The 22,534-nt window shown below is 32.6% G+C and overlaps 9 protein-coding genes across 9 annotated transcripts; 6 read left to right on the top strand and 3 right to left on the bottom strand. All coding sequences in view use genetic code 12, as the record gives it.

Annotated features, from left to right (window-relative positions):
* Nucleotides 1–213: 213 nt before the first annotated feature.
* On the top strand, nt 214–1,626 carry SUT1 (Sut1p; the record flags this gene model as incomplete). Its single annotated transcript, XM_064884901.1, has 1 exon — nt 214–1,626. One exon carries the CDS (start codon nt 214–216, stop codon nt 1,624–1,626), a length of 1,413 nt encoding a protein of 470 aa, XP_064737645.1.
* An 809-nt stretch (nt 1,627–2,435) lies between these two features.
* Nucleotides 2,436–7,304, bottom strand: RJT21DRAFT_120948 (uncharacterized protein). Its single transcript, XM_064881910.1, has one exon. It carries the CDS (start codon nt 6,972–6,974, stop codon nt 2,511–2,513), a length of 4,464 nt encoding a protein of 1,487 aa, XP_064737644.1. The 5' UTR covers nt 6,975–7,304; the 3' UTR covers nt 2,436–2,510.
* Nucleotides 7,159–7,865, top strand: RJT21DRAFT_120947 (uncharacterized protein). The gene has a single exon (XM_064881909.1). It carries the CDS (start codon nt 7,413–7,415, stop codon nt 7,626–7,628), a length of 216 nt encoding a protein of 71 aa, XP_064737643.1. The 5' UTR covers nt 7,159–7,412; the 3' UTR covers nt 7,629–7,865.
* Nucleotides 7,866–9,368: 1,503 nt separating this feature from the next.
* RJT21DRAFT_114482 (serine/threonine protein kinase) lies at nt 9,369–11,105 on the top strand (the record flags this gene model as incomplete). The annotated part of the gene is made up of 1 exon (XM_064880250.1): nt 9,369–11,105. One exon carries the CDS (start codon nt 9,369–9,371, stop codon nt 11,103–11,105), a length of 1,737 nt encoding a protein of 578 aa, XP_064737642.1.
* A 246-nt stretch (nt 11,106–11,351) lies between these two features.
* On the top strand, nt 11,352–14,995 carry MED14 (Med14p). Its single transcript, XM_064881908.1, has one exon. The coding sequence runs from the start codon at nt 11,481–11,483 to the stop codon at nt 14,949–14,951; it is 3,471 nt and encodes a 1,156-aa protein (XP_064737641.1). The 5' UTR covers nt 11,352–11,480; the 3' UTR covers nt 14,952–14,995.
* On the bottom strand, nt 14,996–16,608 carry RJT21DRAFT_120944 (uncharacterized protein). The gene has a single exon (XM_064881907.1). The coding sequence runs from the start codon at nt 16,508–16,510 to the stop codon at nt 15,014–15,016; it is 1,497 nt and encodes a 498-aa protein (XP_064737640.1). The 5' UTR covers nt 16,511–16,608; the 3' UTR covers nt 14,996–15,013.
* Nucleotides 16,609–16,761: 153 nt separating this feature from the next.
* Nucleotides 16,762–18,254, top strand: RJT21DRAFT_38896 (uncharacterized protein). Its single transcript, XM_064884414.1, has one exon. The coding sequence runs from the start codon at nt 16,931–16,933 to the stop codon at nt 18,167–18,169; it is 1,239 nt and encodes a 412-aa protein (XP_064737639.1). The 5' UTR covers nt 16,762–16,930; the 3' UTR covers nt 18,170–18,254.
* Nucleotides 18,255–18,339: 85 nt separating this feature from the next.
* RJT21DRAFT_114479 (uncharacterized protein) lies at nt 18,340–20,224 on the bottom strand (the record flags this gene model as incomplete). Its single annotated transcript, XM_064880249.1, has 2 exons — nt 18,340–19,718; nt 19,762–20,224. 2 exons carry the CDS (start codon nt 20,222–20,224, stop codon nt 18,340–18,342), a joined length of 1,842 nt encoding a protein of 613 aa, XP_064737638.1.
* A 320-nt stretch (nt 20,225–20,544) lies between these two features.
* On the top strand, nt 20,545–22,033 carry BUB3 (Bub3p). The gene has a single exon (XM_064881906.1). It carries the CDS (start codon nt 20,810–20,812, stop codon nt 21,920–21,922), a length of 1,113 nt encoding a protein of 370 aa, XP_064737637.1. The 5' UTR covers nt 20,545–20,809; the 3' UTR covers nt 21,923–22,033.
* The last annotated feature ends 501 nt before the right edge of the window (nt 22,034–22,534 follow it).

Below are 22,534 nucleotides of genomic sequence, written 5' to 3'. Positions count from 1 at the left end.
CTCTTACCTGGAAGACCCCAGGAATAAAATTTTGCAATAATATGACTCTCGTACCGATTTTCTTTTCTATATATAAGTATAAGTACCCAATATGGCATTATTGAATTCATCTACTTAGTGATTTACTTAGTTACTTACTTTTAAAATTTTACTGTCTGACTTTCTTAAATATTCCTGGCCATGTCGTCCTACGATTTATTGAATTACTCCATAATGAATTCGGCTCCGGCCAGATATAGTAATCACAATAATAATCACTATCACCAAAATGTATCTTTACCTCCATTATCTCCTATAATAAAACAGTTTGGTTCTGATAATCATCTTTCGAATCAAAATCAAAATAATAATAATAATCATAATCAAAATCAAAATCATATAATTTTACCTCCCTTAACAAGATTATCACCTCCATCAAACTATACTACCAACCCTTCATATCCTAATTCAAGTACTTCTACTGGTACTAATACTCCAACAAATCATAGTAGTAGCAGTAAACTTACTGAACATAATTTGTGTCATTTAACCAATTCTTTTGAAAAGAGTCATTACTCAATAAACTCATCTTCAAATGGCTTAGGCTTATTAAGTTCAGCCATTTCAAGCCTTCAACAAGTTTCTGTGGGTGCCGTAAAGAATGAAATTAAGACTTCTACACCTCCTTCATTAACTTCAGCTAGTTCAGTTGCATCAATATCTCCAGTATCTTCACCTGCCATTCATTCTGCCACCATTCATGAAGTTGATCATTCTCATAAAGAGTCTAGTAGTCAAAATAAGAGAAGACAACGTCTAGGTCCATCATGTGATTCATGTCGTCTTCGTAAAGTTAAATGTAATGCTGAAATTGTCATTGTATATAAATCTGAAGCTGATATTGATCATAGTCGTCTTGAATATGATTATAAATTATCTTCATTACAATTGACTCAATTATTACAAAAGAAGGAAACTGTTAGTATTCCTCAAAGTGATTATAAATTATTAATATCCAATGATAAGTTGATTAAATATAAATTCTGTAATAGTTGTACTCTTAAGAATTTAAATTGTTGCTTCTCAAAAGGATTTACTAAGGAAGATATCATGATGAATAATAAAAAGACTGGATCAAACGATTCTAGTACCAATACCAGTGTAACCACTACTACGACTGTGTCTAGTAGTAGTTCACCATTATTGATGGCTGCATCTGTACCAGTAATTAAGAAGGAGAAACCAATTAAGATTGCTAAGAAGAAGACTAGAACCATTTCTTCATTAACTGCTGCATTAACGAAATCATTAGAATCCAATTCAGTAAAGATGGTTTCACCTCCAGTAGCTGAGTCAATACCAGAAATTACTATGGCAAGTAGTAGTTCAGCATGTTCAATAACGTCTTCGACTTCATCTTTAAATTCAAATTCAAATTCAAATTCAAATTCCAGTTCAAGTTCAAGTTCAAGTTCAAGTTCAAGTCCTAGTCCTCGTAAATCGTCCTGTATCAGTTGTAGAAAGAGAAAAGTCAAGTGTGTATACTCTTCGATCTTGAGTAAATGTGAAGGATGTTACAAGAAGAATCACGAGTGTCGATTTGATACTTCGACTAATATTAATACTATCAAACAACTCATTAACTAATTTAATTTTTAATTTTTAATTCTACTAATACTTTCTTTGGGTCCGGTTAAACTAATAATATACATATAATATGAATTTGTAATGTGTAGTGTAGAGTGTAGTTGTACTGAGTGCAGAATGTAGAGGAGTAGTAGTCAGGATTACTGAGAGATGCATGGTTATTACATATCTACTGTAAGTTAGTAACTGCTAGTATACTGACAGTATATATAGCAGACTTGTAATGTCATACTACTACTACAACATACTACTATACTACTCATACTACTAATATATTACTCTAATAATTTAATGTACTGTTCTACTATAATGCATACTATACCAGCAATACAGTCGTAACACACTACTACTAACAGACTACATGCACTACTACTAGTAACACAGTAGTAACTCACTAACATATTACTATACTACTACAGTAAGACTGTATAATGTATAATACAGTAGTGCTTTGGTTGTGAAACATCAATACTGCAATACTAAGCACTATGCACTACCACTACTAAATATATACACTACTAAGCACTATACACTACTAAGCACTATACACTACTAAGTACTATACACTACTAATACACTTCCATAGTAGTGTACTATCACAGTAGTGTACTATCACAGTAGTGTACTATCACAGTAGTGTACTAGCCACATCCACTAGTACTATCCTCTACTAACTTAGTTAAACTTAGTTATCACTCACTTGCGGGGCTTACTCCTCGGACTCAGATTCCTCGGAGCGGCTTATTTATTCCGCACTTCGGATCTATCCTCCGCACCCATATACCCATTTCCGATAGTTGCAAATAATTCAATCCTTCATTATATATTTTAGTTTTATTTTAGTTTTATTTACGGCTACTTCTATTTACCCTTTTGTGTTCCTTTTACTTCTCCATAACATTAACATAAGTACGGCGTCCTCCTCGTTTAGGCTTTCTACCACCTCCTACTGATGAAGTACCTCCAAGTGATAGTAAATCATCTAATCCGGCATTAGCTAAACTACGCGTACTACTATTAGAACTAGGTGGTGGTCCTGAAGTTGGAGGTGCTCCAGGTGTGGTTCCAAGAGCTCCAGATGGTGGTACTGAAGATGATGGTACTCCACCAGGAGGTGGAGGAGCTCCAGATCCCGGAGGTGGTGCAGAAGCTCCAGTTGTAGAACTTGTAGTAATTCTTGGCTTCTTCGATGCCGGAGGAGGTGGAGGACCAGTCGGAGCCTGTTGTTCTTCAATAGGTCTTGATTTATCAATCCATCTCTTAAGCTTTTCATCATAATAAAATGGATTCTGAGTCTTACCTAATTTGGCTCGAATAGCTTTAGGTTTACCATCATCTTTACCTAACCAACCACTAAACCATCCATTACTATTTTCTCCACCTTCTGTAGCAGTTGGTTTACGTTTAGATGCCGCTTCTTCAGCTTTTCTTTGAGCTTCTTCTGATGCTAATTTAGCCTTCTTAGCAGCTTCGGCTTCGGCTTCGGCTTTGGCTTTAGCTTCTTGTTCAAGTTTCCGTTGTTTAGCCACTTCAACATCTCCATCTTCTTCATCCTCTTCATCCTCTTCAATCATTGGAACATAATCTCTTACTGTATCATCTTCAACTTCATATTGTTGATATAATACAGATTGATGAGATTGCGATAATCGTGATGAAAATAATCCTGGTTGTCCCACCACTGAATTAGCTCGAGAAGTGAATTCAGGTGATCCAGGAATCGGGAAATCTAACCCGAATTTAGGAGTATTACTTTCTTCATGATGATAATTATTAAATAATGATTCTTTACCATTCCCACTATTAATATTATCCATTAATACTGATTTCTTTATACCAGGAGTTCTTAAAACTCCACTATCATGAGATTCATCAGCAATCTCATCAAAACTATCATCAATATTAGGAATATTCTTGGTCGGCCTATAGGGAGGTTGAGGTTGATAAGGTCCAAAGTTTCCATGATGTTCATGATGGTGATTTACTGATTTAACAGGAATATCTTCACCTTTAGCAACCTTTTCCACTGGTTGTGGTTGTGGTTCTGGTTCAGATTCTGATTCAGGTACAGTACCAGGAGCTTTATAACCTCCAGAACTGTATGGATTTGATGATGAAGCAGCAGGTACTGAATACTTAGAAGTAGAAACAGAACTAGTAGAAGGTCCATATTTACTCTTTCTACCAACTGGTTTAACATCTCTGGCTCCTGGAGGTGCATAAGGATTGGCTTTAGTAATCTGTTTCTTAACCTTAGGTGGTGGAGCTACAGGTTCCTGTTCCTGTTCCTGTTCCTGTTGATGTTGATGTTGATGTTTCTCTTCATTCTCTTCCACCGAGGGACCATCCTGCTGATTAAGTGTTAAACTATCACTGGTTTTAAGCTCAGGTGACTCATTAATGGTCTCAGGAACTTCTTTCTTCTCCGGACTCAAACTCGATGGTTCATCATAACTTCTCTTTGGAGTAGACTTAAATTCTTGAGGATAATCCATACTAACATCACTCTGAATTGATGGAGATCGAGTATGTTGTTGATGAGCAAAACTTTCAACTGATAATACACTTGTGACTGAAGGTCTTTTAGCATAATTGGTTGGAGTTTGGCTGACGGAAGGATTTACCGATTGAGATCCAATTGATGAAGTGGATATATGACCCGTATTATTTAAATAAGGATAATTAGAGCTGGCCGAAAATGGTACTGTGGCACGAGCACTAACTGAACTACCTGAAATTCCCGGAGTATACCTTCCGGAACCTTTCTTAATAGAAGATAAATCACCTCCATCTCCACCATAAGCAGGAGTAAATCCTGAAATATGATGTGATTTAGGACTACCTAATTGAACCTTGGCTGGAGCATATTTAGCTACACTTGTAGTTGAAGATGAAGGAACCAATGAAGGAAGAATCGGATGAGATAATGATCCTCTTTGAGCCAAAGTCGAAGGATAATCAGTAGCAAAAGATGCCGAACTATTAAATTGAGGCAGCTGGAATTTGCCATTACCATTACCATTACCATTTAAAGTAGTAATATCAACCGTGGAGGCGGTTCTAGAAACAGAAGGACTAAATTTACTAAATACTCCATCACCAGCCGATTTTGATTTAGCATCTTCACCTCCAATGAATTTATCAATTTGTCCCCATAATTTATCAAGATTAACTTTACTAATTCTATTACCAAACCAACTCTGATCTTCCGAATTTGTATTGGAAAGTCGATAAATCAAATTTTGGAATTCATGAAGTAAATCTTCATTAAGTATCGAAGATCTTGTTCCTAAAGATTTAATAATATTATTAATGGTATCAATGTATCGTTGAGATTGTCCATAATATCCATAATCGGCCAATATACTGGCATGTCTAAGTTTATTAGGTAATAAATGTGGGAATCCTATAGTTGAAACATTACTAGTATTAGGACTAATACTTAAGATATATTCATAAACTTCACAATACATCGAAGTGGTGGATTCCGATCCTAAATAGGCAAACATTACGGGCGATAATGGAACTCCTGCTAATGCAAAACAAATCTCATTAGCCCAATTATTCCCCGTTTGACCAATAAATTTACCAAATTCAATTAAAAATTCTTGCGTCTTGGCAGTTCCACTAATCAATACACAAGCAACAAATTCTCGCCAATGTAAATTAGCATATTCTCCTTCAGTTGGTACTACTGATAAATCTTCAATGGCTCCTTTAATATTTCCGGCTCCTACTTTTAAAAGTAATGGCATTAAATGTAATACTTTATTATTAGCCTTTTGAAATGGGAATGTATTTCTAGCAAAATCTCCTGCCACTTTAGCATACTTCTCTGGTCCACTAAAATTGGCAAGCACTAACGCAAGTGACCAATCACCTCGTGATACACAGTATTCAATGGCTCTTTCAATATTACCCGATTGAATTAAACTAAAGGCCGTATTAACTCCCGAAGTATCAAGTTTAAATGCATTGGCCGCAATCTTCATACTAGGTTGAATATCAGGCGTAGCACTATAATTTACACTGGGATTTAATACACTACTTAACCCTTTTTTCAATTCAATCGAATTATAATCTCCATCAGCTCGAACTAATTGTAAAAGAATTTGATTTAAAAGTAATTCCGATGATAATGAATCATTAATTAATCGTTCAATATTCTTTTCTAACCATTTTTCAATATCTTTCTTTTTAGTTTTCCCCTTAACTAATGGTCCAGGAAAGGTTTCATACATTGTATTATATTTTAATAATTCACAAGTTCTAATCACTTTAATACTATCACCTAAATGATGTTCATAAGCTGAAGTAGATATATTGGGAATTAAAGTTACTGAATTAAGAGAATTACTCCAATTAAATACGGGGAATTGTCGATGATTTAATAATTCAGGATTAGTAATTTTAGATGCCGGTTGTTGAGGTTTAGAATAGATACTTCCACGAGGATTTGAACCTCCTCGAGCTCGAGCTGCAGCCGGTGGAAGTGTATTTTGAACTGAATGTGGCGCATATGGATTATACTCTTTACCTTTAGCTCCCACAATAGAACTAGCACGTGAATGAGTCTTATGATTACTTGGACCATATGGACCAGCATTAGGAACATAAGGACTTGTGGCTGTACCAGCAGAAGTTCTAGATATATTAGTATTAATATTAGGAACTTGTCCTTGACCAACTTGTCCAGTATGTCCTTGAACATGGGCTTGAACTGGAGTATGTGGTTGTCCTTGAGGTTGTACTTGAGATTGTACTTGAGTTGGAGGTTGAGGTTGAATAGAAGGAAATGTCTGGGTGGGTTTAAGATGAGTATGAGAAATTGGTGGTGGAACTAATCCAGAAGCTGGTGCAGGTGGAGCATATTGTGCTGAAGGAGGATTTCTAAATGGAGTATTAGGAGTTGAAGTATTACTAACAACCGTTGGATTAGGTTTATAAGGATTAACTGGTGGAGGTTTAGTAGGTTGTTGTTGAAGAACTGTTGGAGATTTTTGAATATGAGGAACATTAATGGCCTTTACCGGAGCGGCTCTAGCAGCTGGTTTAGGTAAATCAATGGGTAATTCTTCAAAAAATGACTTTTTAGGAGCTAAAGTTTTAGCTGATTCAACTATTGGTGGTTTATAACTATTAGGAATAGTTTCAGAATGTTCAGTTACGGCAATTGCTGGTGGAGGAATTGGAATTTTAGATTGAGTTTGTGATTGAGGTAATGAATTTTGAGTTATTGGAGGTTGAGTTAATGGACTATGAACCAAAGGAGGAGATTGAACTTGAGATGTGGCAGTATACTTATTAGTAAAATGTCTTGGAGCAGGTTTAATAGATTTTGGTATCATATTTCCAGGAAAATCATAGGCATCATGCTTTTTCTTATTACTTTCTAATTCTTGTAAGTAATGAGATTTATCAGTAGTTTGAACTGATGGTTTATATACATTATGATGAGGTTGAGGAACATACGATGAATGATGAACAGTTTGAACTGGTTGAACAACTTGAACTGGTTGATGAATAGCAGTGTCATCAAGTAATTCATCATCCAATTCAAGTTGAGCCAATTTACTCTGTAAATCATCAACTGATTGAGATTGAGATTGAGATTGAGATTGTGGTTGAGCTTGTGGTTCTAAATCATTTAAGAAATCCGTATCATCTTCAAATAAATCTTCAAGACTTTTAATAGGATTACTGGCTTCTATATGTTTAGGTTCGGGAACAGATTGTTTAGCTTGTAAGTCAGTAAAGAAAGTATCATCAGATTGACTAACTTCAGCATGAACTGGTTCAGGTTCTGGATGGTTCACTGGATAGTTGTTTTCCTGTTGAACCTCTTGTTGAACTTCATGTTGAGCCTCTTGTTGAGCCTCTTGTTGAACCTCTTGTTGAGTTTCCCATGGCAAAGCAGATCGAGTTTCTGGTTGAGATTCCCATGGCAAAGTCAGTTCATGTTGTTCAATTGGCTGTTGATCATCGAATGTTTGATTCTGTAATGTCTGTTCTATACGTTCTTCCCATGGTAATGATGGAGCTCGTGCTGGTTGACTCCATGGAAATGAATTAGCTCTTTCAGGTTGCTCCCTTGGTGACTCAGATTTAGGAGGTTCTTCCCAAGGTAATACTTCATTCAGTGATTGTTGAGCTGGTTGCTCTTCCCATGGTAATGGCTCTTGTTGAACTGGTTGAGCTGGTTGCTCTTCCCATGGTAATGGTTCTTGTTGAACTGGTTGTTCGTTTGGTTGCTCTTCCCATGGTAATGATTGTTGCTGAGCTGGTTGTTCATTTGATTGCTCTTCCCATGGTAACGGTTCTTGCTGAGCTGGTTGTTCATTTGATTGCTCTTCCCATGGTAACGGTTCTTGTTGAACTGGTTGTTCGTTTGATTGCTCTTCCCATGGTAACGGTTCTTGTTGAACTGGTTGATCCCATGGTAAAGGTTCCTGATGAACAGGCTCATCCCATGGCATTTGAGATTGCTGTTCAGCTATTGGATCAAACTGTTCATTCACTGTTTCTTCTGGATCAGGAATGTATTGCTGCAATTCACTTGTTCGTTTATCTTCAATCAAGGTAACTGGATCATCAATTGGTTCAGATGATTGATCAGTAACTTGATAATTCACCGATTCTACTTGCTCCTGTATAACACTATGTGATTCTACAGGAGGATGTCGGGCATCTGGTGATACGATCTTAGTGAGCAATTCATCAATTGATGATTGCCTTTGATGTCCATTACCATGATTACCATTATGGTTGCCATTATCATAAGTATGGGCTTCAAAACTATTACCACCATCAATACCAGTCTGATTAGACTGATGTTGTGACACGTTTCCCTCCACAATTGCCGAATGATTTGAAATCACTGGTTGATTAGTGGGTGGGAAATCCAACGTGTCGTTGGTAGTTGATTTGTAAATGTTGTCATTTTCACTGGCCATTTCTAAATTAGTGACCGAATCAATAGGGTGGTCGATCCCGTTAGCTAAATGCTGGTGATCGATCTCACTCATGGAAAGTTGACACAATTGGTTATAGTGGTTTAGTAGTTGACCGTCAATTGGCTGTCAGTAAATAAATTTGTCGACTGCTTTGGAAGAGTACTGCGGCATGGGTTTCTATCAGTACTGCGGTATGGGTGTTTGACTGAAAAGTTTCAACCAATCTAATTATTTAACTGAAAGTTCTTAATTGAGGTTAGTGAGTTATTAATGAGAGGTTGAATATGATTAATATGAGGTTAATGTATTATTAGTTCAGAATTAATGAATCTATTAATCAGAATTAGTGGACCCATAAAATTGGATCACGCGACGTGGGTCACGAGACAGAATGATCAATATTTTAACTAATAACAACGTTATTAACCCGATTTCTAAACTTTACTAAAGTGAATTACTTACTATAAACAGCCCACATCAACGATCTGACTAATTCCTATTCAAATTGATGAAGTTCTTCCTATTCTTCCCGCCTTTAGACTTTCGTCCCAACTTGAGTGTCGTCTCTTCCCCCCGCCAATTCGCGAGCAGGCGACGTGCGGCGGTCACAAATTTCCTAAATTAGCGAACGACATTAATGACTAACCAGCCAACAACCTTAAAGTATAACAAGTATCTACGGGAGGATATCTCGTTGACTTACTGTCATTACTCTCAATATAACTATAGACTCACTAACTCTAACTCACACACTCATTCATTTAATTATTAAAGACTTTTCGATATCTCATGTCAGCCTATCGTGATTCCACTAAGGCTGTCACCCCATCCGATGAGTCTCCCACTATACTGACCAATTTCAAGAGTCCACTACCAGAACATCCTCATCTTCGAATTCAAATCCCTTCTAGTAATGAGTCATTACATTCTTCAATAGAATCATCCAACGATTTTTCAGCTCCATCAGTATTACCAAAATTAGGTGAACCATTATCATTTTCTCCTACATTAGATTCGCCATCCAAAGCATCTTTTGAAAGAATTACTCAATTACCAACTCCAGTACTTAATAATGGATCATTTACTTCAACTAGCTTTGTATCAGGATCTCCAAGTGAATCAATTACCTTAGAAATTGAAAAGAATAGAAGCCCAAAATATACTCATCATAAATATGATACGTCACCTCGAGTAATTTCAGATTATAAACCTATTCCAGCTTTAGGAAGAAAAAATTCTTTACTTGACCATTCTAATACTTTAGTGGCATCTAAAAGAATTGTATCTAATCCTATAAGATCTTCTCCTATTACAAATTCTTCAACTCCAACTCCTCCACCAACTACACCTCCAAGTTATTTAAAATTATTTCCAAAAGATGAAGAAAAGAAACCTCATAAGTATTTCGGAAAAATATTTAATGCTCCTCGATTAGGTAAAGATTATGAATTTGTAAAAGAAGTAGGTTCAGGAAATTTTAGTACAGTAATATTAACAAGAAGTATAACTGATTCAAGTTTAATTGCTATAAAAGTTATACATTTCCCAAGTGAAGAAAATCAAATCCCTAATTTTAGATCATTTCTTAGACGAGAATTAAATATCTTATATCAAGTATCACATCATCCTTGTATAACTCAACTTGTTGATTATTCAGTTACATTCAATTTACCACGTCAAGAAATTGAATCTCCATGTCTTATTGATAGTGAAGATATAGATCATGATGATATTGATTTTTATAAGTTAATGGAAAACAATAATCAATTAATATTTTTGAAATATTGCCCTGGAGGTAATTTACTTCAATTCTTTATTGATCACAAACAAGCTTATAATATTCATAATCTTCATTATTGGATTATCATTAAACGAATTATTTGTGAACTATTAATTACTGTCAATTATTTACATACTAATGACATTATTCATCGAGATATTAAATTAGAAAATATCTTATTGAATTTCTCATTTACAGAAATGGATCAATTGATTCAATTTAATAATAGTGAAGAAATTCCTGTATTTATAAATTTATCTGATTTTGGATTATCTAAGAAACTTAAAAGTCCTGATCAACTTTTATCCACTCGATGTGGATCTCAAGATTATATATCTCCTGAGATTCTTATGGGAGTTAAATATGATGGAAAATTAACTGATGCTTGGTCAGTTGGTGTGCTTATTTATTCAATTTTAGAGGGCAGGTTACCCTTTGATTTACCTCCTATAGATGCATTAACTGCACAGGGGATTTCTCCTTCTGTCATTAGACGAAGACGATCTAAAAATAGTGCTGCTCATCGTATTGCTATGATCGATTGGGATTGGTTTAAAGTCAATGAATATCTGTCTGATTCAACTGTAAATCCCGATATTAAACAAATATTTACTGAATTGAAATCCATAGTTGATCATGTATTAGTTCGAAAGGATAAACGTTCAACTATTGGAGAACTTCTTGTCAACCGTGACTTTGGCTGGATCAAACAATTCTTACCGCACCACCTAACTAATGCTAACTAACATTAACAATTACTACTACTATTACTACTAACTAATATTAACTCTATGTAACACTCTTAATATGTACTACTAATCAAACTTCCTTTCATTTCTCTAGTGTATAATCAATAGACATTCATTCATTTGCAACCGTTAATCCCAAACAGGTAATGCGTGTCGCGCGACATTTTTCTTAGTTTTCTCTGTCAGTGTCTGTCTGACTTCAGTGGAGAAAATTCACAGACAGAACAGAACAGAACAAGTTGAGTAATAACGATACTGTACTAATAACTCCGTAATACTACACTTACTAGACATCTATTAAAGTGAAGTGTACTGGGGCATACGCCAACGTTCTGTATTATACTCCGCCTAGAGCCACTGATATTAACTATCATGACAGATATTGAGCCAGAAACCAATGGGAACCACACTACATCTAATGGTGATAAATTAAAGACACCACCAGAAATTCCTCATATTCTGAATAATATAATTCCTTTATCGACCATACTTAAATTCTATACTCAAGAAGCATTCAAACAATTATCAACCGTAATTGAAAATTTATCATCCACTCAAGAATCAGAAAATGATTCAGTAAGAAAGAAGAAATTTCTTGAAACTATTATATCTTTACGACAAGATTTTGTAAAGATATATACTTTAGTTAAATGGTCAGCCAGTGCTAAAGATGTTTCGAAATTAATTGATTTATTAAATTGGTGTCGAATGCAAGAATTTCATTTTGATCAATTAGGTATTCAATTAAATGGATTAACCGGATTTAGTGGAGCTAAATTACCAAATTCAGATATTATAACCAGTTTAGAAGTATTTTTTAAACATAGACCTCAATTACCTTCATATAATTATATTCCAATTCAAAGAATTAGTTCCGAAAAGACTCTTGAAGTGTTGGAAGATTTAAATTTAATTTTAACTACAAGATTAGCACTTATTGATATACCGAAACGTTTAGATAATAATTATATTATTAAAGATGGTAGAATATATTTTTCAGTACCAAATGAATTTCAAGTATCAATAACAGTAGCTAATGATTTAATAATAGATTCAATTGAAGATTATTATAAATCCCCATTTTATTTTATTGATTTTAAATTCTTATTTGGTATAAATCCTGAAACTTCATTAATAACTCATACTGATAATAAAATTGTAACAAAATTACCTAAATCATCTCATGAAAAATTAGAGAAAACTATTAATAATGTGTTATTAAATCAAGGATTAAGAGGATTATATGATGTACTTCATAAATATTCAATTTCATTTAAATTATATCTTATAGCTAAACAATTAAAAGAATTATTAATTAATACTCGATGGAGAAATAATCTTCAAGTTAATTATCAAACAGGGAAATCCTTAGTAATTATAAATTATTGGGCTACCCATTTCTTATCAAGAAATTGGCGGTCATTTATTGAACTTGGAATCGATAAGAAATATAACTTAAACTTTCGATGGTTTAAGAATGGGAAATATAATTTTAATCAAGAATTAAGTCAAACATTGAGTGCTCAACTTAAGAATTCTAATTCTAGTTCTAATTCTAATTCTAATTCTAGTTCTAATTCTAATTCTAGTTCAGAATCAAATTCTAAATTAGCTAATTCAAATGAACTTGATGAAGATGATGATAATCAAGATATTGAAGAACCTGAAGATTTAAATGTTGATTTAATTTTAAATGTGATTGTTAATAAACATTCAGCATTAATTATGGAGAAAGTATTTAATCAATTAACTTTAAGATTTAATAAAGAATCTCATCATGATCAAGATCAAGTATCTTACTTAAGTCCTCAACAATTATTATTAAAATTATCTCCAACAAAATCCACTATCTTTTGTATTAATCCCTTAACCGGATTCTTTTATTTTATTGATCCTAGTCCTTTACAAGATACTTTAACTAAGAAAATCAATTCTCCACCAATGATTGTTAAGAATAATTCATTTATTAGTGAATCAGATATGGTTAATAATATAATTGATAATTTAATTCAATTAAGATTAGAAGTATTTAATAAAGAAATTAATAATAAATTATTAACTACTGATTGGATTAATAATGATATTATTAATTTAGGAGAATATGAAGTATCTAAATTAGGAAATTTCTTAGTCGATGGATTAAATTTTAAAAAGAATATTCATAATATAAAATTCTATAGAAGAAAGAATTGGCCATCAAGTTGGATTTTAATTAGTTTAATTAGTGGTATAACTTCGACATCTTATTGGTGGGTGGCCCGATTAAAATCCATAAGTGGAGAATGGAAGATTCAATGGATTCAAAAGCTTAAATTTCAATCGCAAACTAATAATAGTACTAATAATATTACTAATAATAATACCAATCATATTGTGGAAGAATCTAATGATAATACTAACACTTCAATATTAAATGATGGAGTAGCACCATCTCGATTCAATTATGAATTCTTTAGTAGTTTATCTACAATATGTTCTAATATGATCATTGATCATATGATCTTGGAAGAATTACAGGCAAGAAAGATTAGATTCTTAAAGACTGATTCAATTAATCATATATTACAAAAGTTTAATATTGAAGAAATCCCTGATAAAGATGATGAAATTCATCATGAATCTGATCAAGAAGATAAAGCTAAACCATTAGTTTATGAATCAGTAATTTTGATATATAATCATAATGATTTACTCCCCATCTATAATTCATCCACTAGTTTATTCTTAAAGATTAAATTAATTAATTCTAATAATGTCACCCAAATGAAACTTAAATTATTTGGAAATTTAAGAAACCTTTCTATTAAGAATTCTCCTGAAAGTTTCCTTCAATTAAATTTAAAAATTGATGAAGTTAAGAATTATTTTGAAATCTATGATTTAATAAATCTTTCCAGTAGACTTAATAGTAATAATAGTGAAAATTCAGGAGAAATTGAAACTAAGGATGGATTATTAGATCGAGTATTTGATAATTTGAATAAATTAAATAAATTAATTAAAATTCTTGATCAATTAAATAAGGGGAAAATTAGAATTATTGAGAATTCAGTTAATGATATTACTATTAAATTACATGATAGTCTTGATAATTTAATTATAAAATTACCAGAAAAATCTCATGAAGGTATAAAAATATTAACTGATCCAGATTCTAAGCGAGAAATTAATCCTGAATTTGGATTAATTTTAACTTATTTGAATCGATATTTAGCTTCCCAAATTAACACTAATGAAGATTCTGAACCTTCATCAGAAGATGGAGCTTCAATTATTGGCATTATTGAATGTATAAAGGAAATAGAGCCAATCTTACATTCAATTCTGAGAATTAGAGAGAATGTCCTTAAACATGAGAATCTGATCAAATTAGCTAATGGATTATCGAAATTAAACTTTGATGTAAAGATTCCTAACGTAAATACCATTCAATATATCTTTCATTTAAATTATCTGACAGTTAATTCTGCTAAAAAGATATTTAAAGATAAAATAGTTATTAATTTAACCTTTAAAAAGAATAAATTCGATGTTATCAATAGGAATTTGATCAAAATCTCACTTAAGGACAATCTAAATTCAAAAAATATAAAGTATAAGAAATTATTTGAATTAATATTTAAATCAATTAATGATTATGATTTAGAAAATCAAAGTCCTCAAGATCCTACTCAAATTCAAACTCCTGCTTCAATAAATTCAGGTAATAATGATGCTCATGCTCGATTATTAATTAAATTAAATTATGATTTCTTAGTTAGTTCATCAGTAGTTGAAGAATTAATGGTAAGAATTGGTAATTGTTTTGTACAATATCTACAACTTGAACCTCAAACAAGATGATAATTCATTAGATATATAAATATAAATATACAGAACAAAACTAATCAACTAAATTATAAAAATTATAAAAATCCTTCTAATACTCGTAAGGCTTTCTCTAATCTTTGAATCCCAATATCATACCGACTTTTATCAATAACCATATCCAGAGTTAATCTAGATAATGAATCTATAATCTTTTCAATTAATTGTTTCTCTTTAATAGGTAAATTCAATTGACTAAATTCTTCTCCTATAATTGTACCATTCATACTTTCAAGTAAATTAATTAATGTATGATAACTAAAAGGTTTTAAATCAGATGATGTAGTAGAATTCTTTTTCTTCTTGGCTGATTTGGATTTCTTAGCATGATGATGTGTATTAGTAGAATCCTTAACCGATTTAACTCGTGATGGTCGATGAACAACTTCTACAGGCCCAATATCATAGAAGTCATCATCATTTTCATTCGATGGTTGTTGATTTCTAACAGTTTCTGAAACTTCTCTAGCTCTCAGGATATTTTCCATGGATGGACGTGGAGGTAATGACCGAACTTTAGGTAAATCTGTAGGTACTACTCCTTCTGCAGATGATGTACCTTTTATGGTGGATTCATTATTCAAAATATTGGAAGTAGACGATACCATAGAACCCACATCATCCACATCAATTGGTTCAGGTTCAGTATCGCCCGAAGGGTCTGATAACGTAGTTGATTGACGTCTAATGTTCTTCATAAGTTCATCTAAATCGTCAGTGATATGAGCAGAATTACTCTTTTGATGAGCGGGGAGCTTATTCTTATTGAAATTAGCAATTTCTTTGGCTAATTCTTGTTGATGGATGGAACTTAAGATTTCTGATTTGGGCCTTCTGGGTGATCTAGGAGGTACAGAACCTTCAATGGTAGTGTTATAACTAGCATCAGGAGTTAATTTGGATGTGTCTCTGGTAGGAGTAAGTAATTCAGAAGCTGAAGAGGAGGATTTGTCACCTCTAATGGTGGGAAGCTTACCGAGTTTGATATTTTCCGAGTCAATTTCAGATATTTCACTAGCTGTGGCAGTTTCATGTTCTTGTTCTTCCTGTTCTACTAGCTGCTTTTGTTCCTGTTCTTGTTTCTGTTGCTGTTTCTGTTTTAGCTCTTCTTCTGGGCTGATATATACTAACTTACTCTTTTCCCTATCCTTTGAACTATCGTGCCTCTTAATTGTCACAGGAATGGCATGATCACTGGGTACTCCTGAGTACTGAGAAATTTGTGACATATACGATTCTCGATAATTACCATCAGATAATGCTGATCCTTTAGGTGGAGCAAAAATAGAGAATTGAGGAGAATGAAGCGGTGGTTCTGGAGGACTAGTCAGACTAGAGAGTGGTTCCAAATGTGGTTTGACAATTGGATCATTAGATCTAATAGAACTTAATGTCAATGGCTCAGTGCCTCTTAATAATCTCAGTTGTTGTTCAATAGCATTCTTATCAGGAAAGTTTAATGCATCAGACTTAACATATGAGAATTCTGACGTGACATCGTCATCCACGAGATCCTTCGTTGATTTGTCTGTCATTACTATCGCCGATATGCTAGTACAAGAAGAATAATCTATCGCAAAATGTTCTTGTTTAATCAGGTCTGGTAATTTCAAATTCGATATCTTTTGTTTTGATTTGTCCCAATTAGGCAAGGTAATTATTAGCATCATGCGCGCTACCATTTAGAGATATGTTTTAACATATTTTTAAGTTTCGCATTTTTTTATTTTTTTTATTTTTTTTTTTATTTTAATTTTAATTTTTTTCTATTTTCTCTGTGTTAAAACTCAAATCAGGCAAGGCCCGTTAAGCTTTGTGCTTACCCCCGGGATACAGCAGCATGGAAATAGACTACCGAGACATGCCATTTGAGTATATATAGTGTGGAGTAGAATCAAATTAAATTAAATTATTGAATTATTGGATTATTGCATAATTGCATAATTGAAGGGGGTATGAGAGGATCCCTATTACTAAGGATACCGGTGAATCATAAACTAAAGCCTAGTAATTTTTTCACCGATCCTCCATTAAACTATGAAATATATTTAAAGCGAGTTCGTACATTCCCAAAAGTTTTCAAGCCAATTGATAATGCGAAGACTGATCCAGAACGACATAATATAGATCTAGCTTTACGTAATGCCATTAAGGCAAATCGAACTTTACAGCGAAACAATATTTCATTACCCCATAAATATAGACATAGTCATGATTATTATATTAATGATGAAGTTCTTAATTTAAAATTAATGCCTTCCAATAATAAATTGGAACAAATGTTGTGGAACTTTTTATATAATAATGACCAAAATAAATCATATTTTACAACTAATTCAAATACCCTAAAAGCATATTTAACTACTCCTCCTGTTCCTCATAATCCAAAGAGACTATTTGATATAGCCTTGACTAATTTTAATCAAATACTTCCTAAGAGATTTTCATTATTTAAGAAAATCGATCACATTGATACATCAGTTACTTATACAGTATTACAACTATTATTAGAAAAGAAGGATTACTATAGTGCATTCAAGTTAATTGATCTTACGATTAATTCACCAGATTATCTCAATGTACTTCAAAAAAGATTTAAACATTCATTGATATATTCTTCCCTGGCAATAACGACTATTACTTTAGCTGAAATATTCATGCTCCCACTCATATCACCTTTTGCTTGGATGGGTATTAATTTGTTAGCATTTGCCGGATTATTCTATGGACTATTTAGACTTCGAGTAGTTCAGAATGCTGGAAGATTAAGTTGGCGTCCATATAACTCCATTTATTATAATTATTTGCATAGTGAAGAAATCATTGCCATTAACAAAGTCATAACCCATTTGGAAGAACATAATGAGGTTAACATTAAAAATTTCCATCATAGTAAAGTTAGAAAATCCACCAATCTCAGTTTATTTGAACTGAATGATTTCTTATTAGAAGCACCTAACGGTAAAATTGAATTAGTAAATTCCTTACACCCTCATGAAGATGCTGAGATGGCTAACCTTCAACAGTTTTTACGACAAGAATTGAATAAACGGAAGATGGTGTTGAATGATTCACCCGAAGAGTTGGACTTTTTGAACTTTTGGCTTACCCACGGAGAGAATTATGAATGGATTGAGCCAGATCAAGATCCGGCCGAGATAGTCAAGTTGGATATTAAAAATAAATTGGCGTAATGTACAGTTACTATTATGCAATGCTTTATATATTATTTATTATGTTTATTACTATACGGTGAGTAAATTTTCAGTGTATATATCGTCGGTCATTATTTGACCATGTTAATTATAAGATTCAATAATCTATATTGTATAGTATTTTCTGATAAATTAAATCAAACATAGAGCTAATTTATCCTACGCCTTTTAAATGACTGGTCACCACTTAATGAATCTGGACGCATTGTATCAGCAAATAACTTTATCACTTTTCTTCTTGTGTAATCGTATTCCAAGTTTCTTATAAAAGGCCTAATATCGAATAAGAACTCTTTTACAAAATATGCTTCTTTCTTCACCCCATTATAAAGTAAACCACTATTATTGTCATGAATGTTTTCCATTGGTAGCTTTGAAATATTTGAGGATGAATTCTTTTTATTGTTAACTAGATAGAACAATGCCCAAACTCCTTTAATATTTATTGCACATCCATAAATACGAGGAATGGGTTTTGTGGTACTGATTCTGGTTCCATATATTATGATATTATTTGTGAGTATATCCTCAATTAGACGGAATATACGGATTTCGAAAAGTAGGTATGTTAAGAAATACAGATACGACTTGAGAAATGAGGTCTTAGTTTCCCATCTTTCCTGTTTATCGTTAAAATACAATATGTTAAAATCTCTAATACCAAAAGATTTTGCAACCAAATCAGTGGAAATATAAGACACTGCCTCAAAAAAATCTACTTCCCTGTAGGCTCTTTTAGGAATAATTATTGATGGATATAAATTGTGAACATAATCTCCTTTTTCATTTAGATGGTAATTCCTATGTTTAGAATCCCATTCCAAACCGACGAATTCATCTCGCCATTTCTTGTTGCTGGAGATGTCGGATTCAGTTACTTCTAATTTCTTGTATAATTTATCTAAGCAATATACTTGAGATTGGCCCATACACTTAAAATAATCATCCAATATTATCATTAACAAACAGAAAATATTAATTTTTGATTCTTGAAATCTAAAGCATCTTATACTACATGGTACCTCATATGCTACTTCATCTATTGTTTCTATTTTGTTGGGTCTTGCATTGACATTAATATCAAACATTAGTACACAATCTATGTCAACAGCAAACCCTATGCTTGAGTTTTTGTTTGTGTAGATAACTTGATCAGCTAAGTAAAGAAAAGCAGTATTATTCAGCTTGTCATATCTATTTTCAAAAGCATTAAATATTCCTTTAGCTTTAACTATACAGGAGATATATGTAGTTTTTAATTTCTTCCCCCATGTTTCTTCAATATAATCTAACTGAATTTGTGAGATGCAATTTAATGGTTTTAAAAGGTATTGATCAATATATTCTTGTGCATCAGTTGGAGGTTCTAGAAAAGGATTGGAAATTGTAGGCGTGTTTTGTAACAGATTTTTGTCTATTCTGAATTTACTAAACATATGTTGTAAAGTTTCATCATTATACTTTCCTTCATCACTTTTAGGTACAATTTGAAGTGTGTGTTGGAGATATCTTAGAACAATTGTTATACCTAGGCATTGATAAGTTCCACAGTGGGCAGTAGGCATTAGTACCTTTATCATGTTGCAGCTTCTTCATCCTAGGTATTGGAACTGATGTACAACAACTAAGCGTAAATAAATTCTCAAGAGATCGATTGACAGATTGTTCGTCAATTTGCATTTGTTTTCTATAACGGTAGATCATGTGGTAAGCCCAACGTGTAGTTTTCACGTAGTCTTCTACGTATTGGTTACTGAAAACATAATCTTCATCCAAAATTGTATTTTCAGGAATAATAATGTGAAAATTAAATATCTTGAATGCTAACTTCTGACGATTTCTATCTAGCTTAGATGCTTCGTCTGCTGGATAAGGTAATCCAGCAATTAATTTCTTCCAGGCTTCACCTAGTATTTGCTTCTCAATTGGATCATTGAAAAAGTTGTAGGAAGGCTCTTTGATTAACTTTAGGAGAGCAAATTTAGCAGAGTTCTTGACGGCTTTTTCATCGAAATAGTACGAGATATACTTCATTTATGATATTCACTTTAATTTGTTTTCTAAGGACAATAGTAGAAGAATGTAACATAGACCTTTATATAGTGTCATGAAGTTGGAGTTATACTTTGTGCATATATGTACATATTTTCTACAATTAAGCATATTATTATGCTAATCTGTCATATATTACGTTTTTACCTCTAAAACTTATTCTCTGGATCTTTCAGTTGGAATTTGAACAGTCACTAGTTCTTTATAGGCGGTAGTAATCTAGAAGGAAATTGTTATACTAAATTTATTACTATGTTACTATATATTTGTGTATAGTACTATACTACACTCATTCGATACTAACCATATTACCACATTATATTCTATACTATGTATAGTAAACTATACTATACATATACTATACCTATACTATATTTATTACTATATTTACTACTATATTTATTACTCTATCTATTACTGTTTTATTAAAGTTAGTTAAATATTAACAATTCTTTGATTGCAAATTGTTCCGCAACATCTCCCTTTTCGGTCATACAAAAACAAGTCGACTGATGTCAATTATTATATCACCACTCTTATTGGTGGTAACATATACAGCATTCTACAATGTCAAATACCAGTAAGTTTGTAGAGCTAATAACTCCTAAAGATTTGGATATTATTTCCGACCTTAAGTTTTCTCCCACCACTCAATCCCCACAATTATTGGCGTCATCGTGGGACAATCGTGTCCTTCTTTATGATTGTTCAGATATTGCTCATAATGTTAATAATCCTCCAAGTATATCACCAACAAATGTGTTTACTCTTGAAGATACTCCATTATCAATAACTTATAGTGGATCAGATGCCTATATAGGACTGTTGGATGGAAGTGTACGACAATTAGATTTTGAGAATCAAAGATTAAGTCTGGAAATTCTTCTGTTGGCCACAACTGATGAAGAAATAGGTAATGGGATTAGTAGCTTAATTCTGATTAAGGGTCAATCTAACTTAATATGTGCCAGTTCATTTAATGGTAAATTACAGTTGATAGATACAAGACAAAGACTGCCAGTATTAGTCACTCAACATTCTCAAACTAATCTTAAACGGAAAATATTTGCCATGGATTCAAGTTCCCAATACTTAACATTAGCTGTAAATGGTAATAATCTTGAGATTTATGACTTAAATAATTTAAAAGTACCATATGAAACTCGACAAGTAGGATTAAATTATCAAATACGAGATTTGAAATGTTTTCCTAATGATGAAGGGTTTGCTTTATCAACGATTGATGGAAGAGTATCAATTGAATATTTTGATTCTTCAGAAGAAGTACAAACTACAAAGAGATTTACATTCAAATGTCATAGAACTTTCGATAAATTAACAGATACAGATGTAGTATATCCTGTAAATTGTTTAGCATTTAGTCGATACGGTACGTTATTCACAGGAGGTTCCGATGGGACTTTATGTTTATGGGATTTAGAGCGTAGAAAACGAATGAGAGCATATCCCAAATTTGTTAGTGAAGATGAAGCAGAAGTAATTGAAAGTTTAGCCAAGATAGCTGTCAATAATGCTCCAGATCATCAATTAATTAGTGTAGCCACTAGTGATGATACTTATAAGCGGAGAAGAAGATTATCTGAAAGTGAAGGACAAAGAATCCCCAGTCGGATCTACATCAGAGCCCTCGGAACTTCCGAATGTGAACCTAAGAGATGATATAAATATATAAAAAATAACCAAAAACTATAAAATATAGTCACATATAAAATATAACTACATATAAAATATAAATGATAGTAACGATAGTAACGAAATATACGAGCTCATACAAAAAAAAATATTGGCGACATCTCATCTCCACCATTTCGATTTAGCGACACTTGTAGACACTAAAAATCAGCTGACAGTAGAATAAACTGAGTAGACTAAGTAGACTGAGTAGACTTATTAGACATAGTAGAAAGAGTTGAGTTGAGCTATGACAATATTTGCACAGGGTACCATTAAGTTTCAAAGTTGGTTGAAACATCATGGAATCACAATATCTTCCAAAGTATTAATTGCCGATCTTCGTAATAAACATCAAGGTAGAGGAGTAGTAGCATTAGAAGATATAAATAAAGGAGAAGAATTATTTACTATACCAAGACAATCGATCTTAAATGTTGGTAATTGTTCACTTGTAGAAGAACATCCTGAAATAAAGGATAAATTACTTAATTTAACTCATTGGGAATCACTTATAACTGTTTTATTCTATGAGATCTATGTTAAACAACAAGATAGTAAATGGAATGATTATATAAATGTATTACCATTTAAAGAACC

This window comes from Scheffersomyces amazonensis, assembly GCF_036850825.1.
Source record: "Scheffersomyces amazonensis strain UFMG-HMD-26.3 chromosome Unknown RJT21scaffold_4, whole genome shotgun sequence".
Classification (NCBI taxonomy): domain Eukaryota; kingdom Fungi; phylum Ascomycota; class Pichiomycetes; order Serinales; family Debaryomycetaceae; genus Scheffersomyces; species Scheffersomyces amazonensis.
The sequence above is the reverse complement of the archived record's forward strand: the minus strand, read 5'-3'. Positions and strand labels throughout refer to the sequence as shown.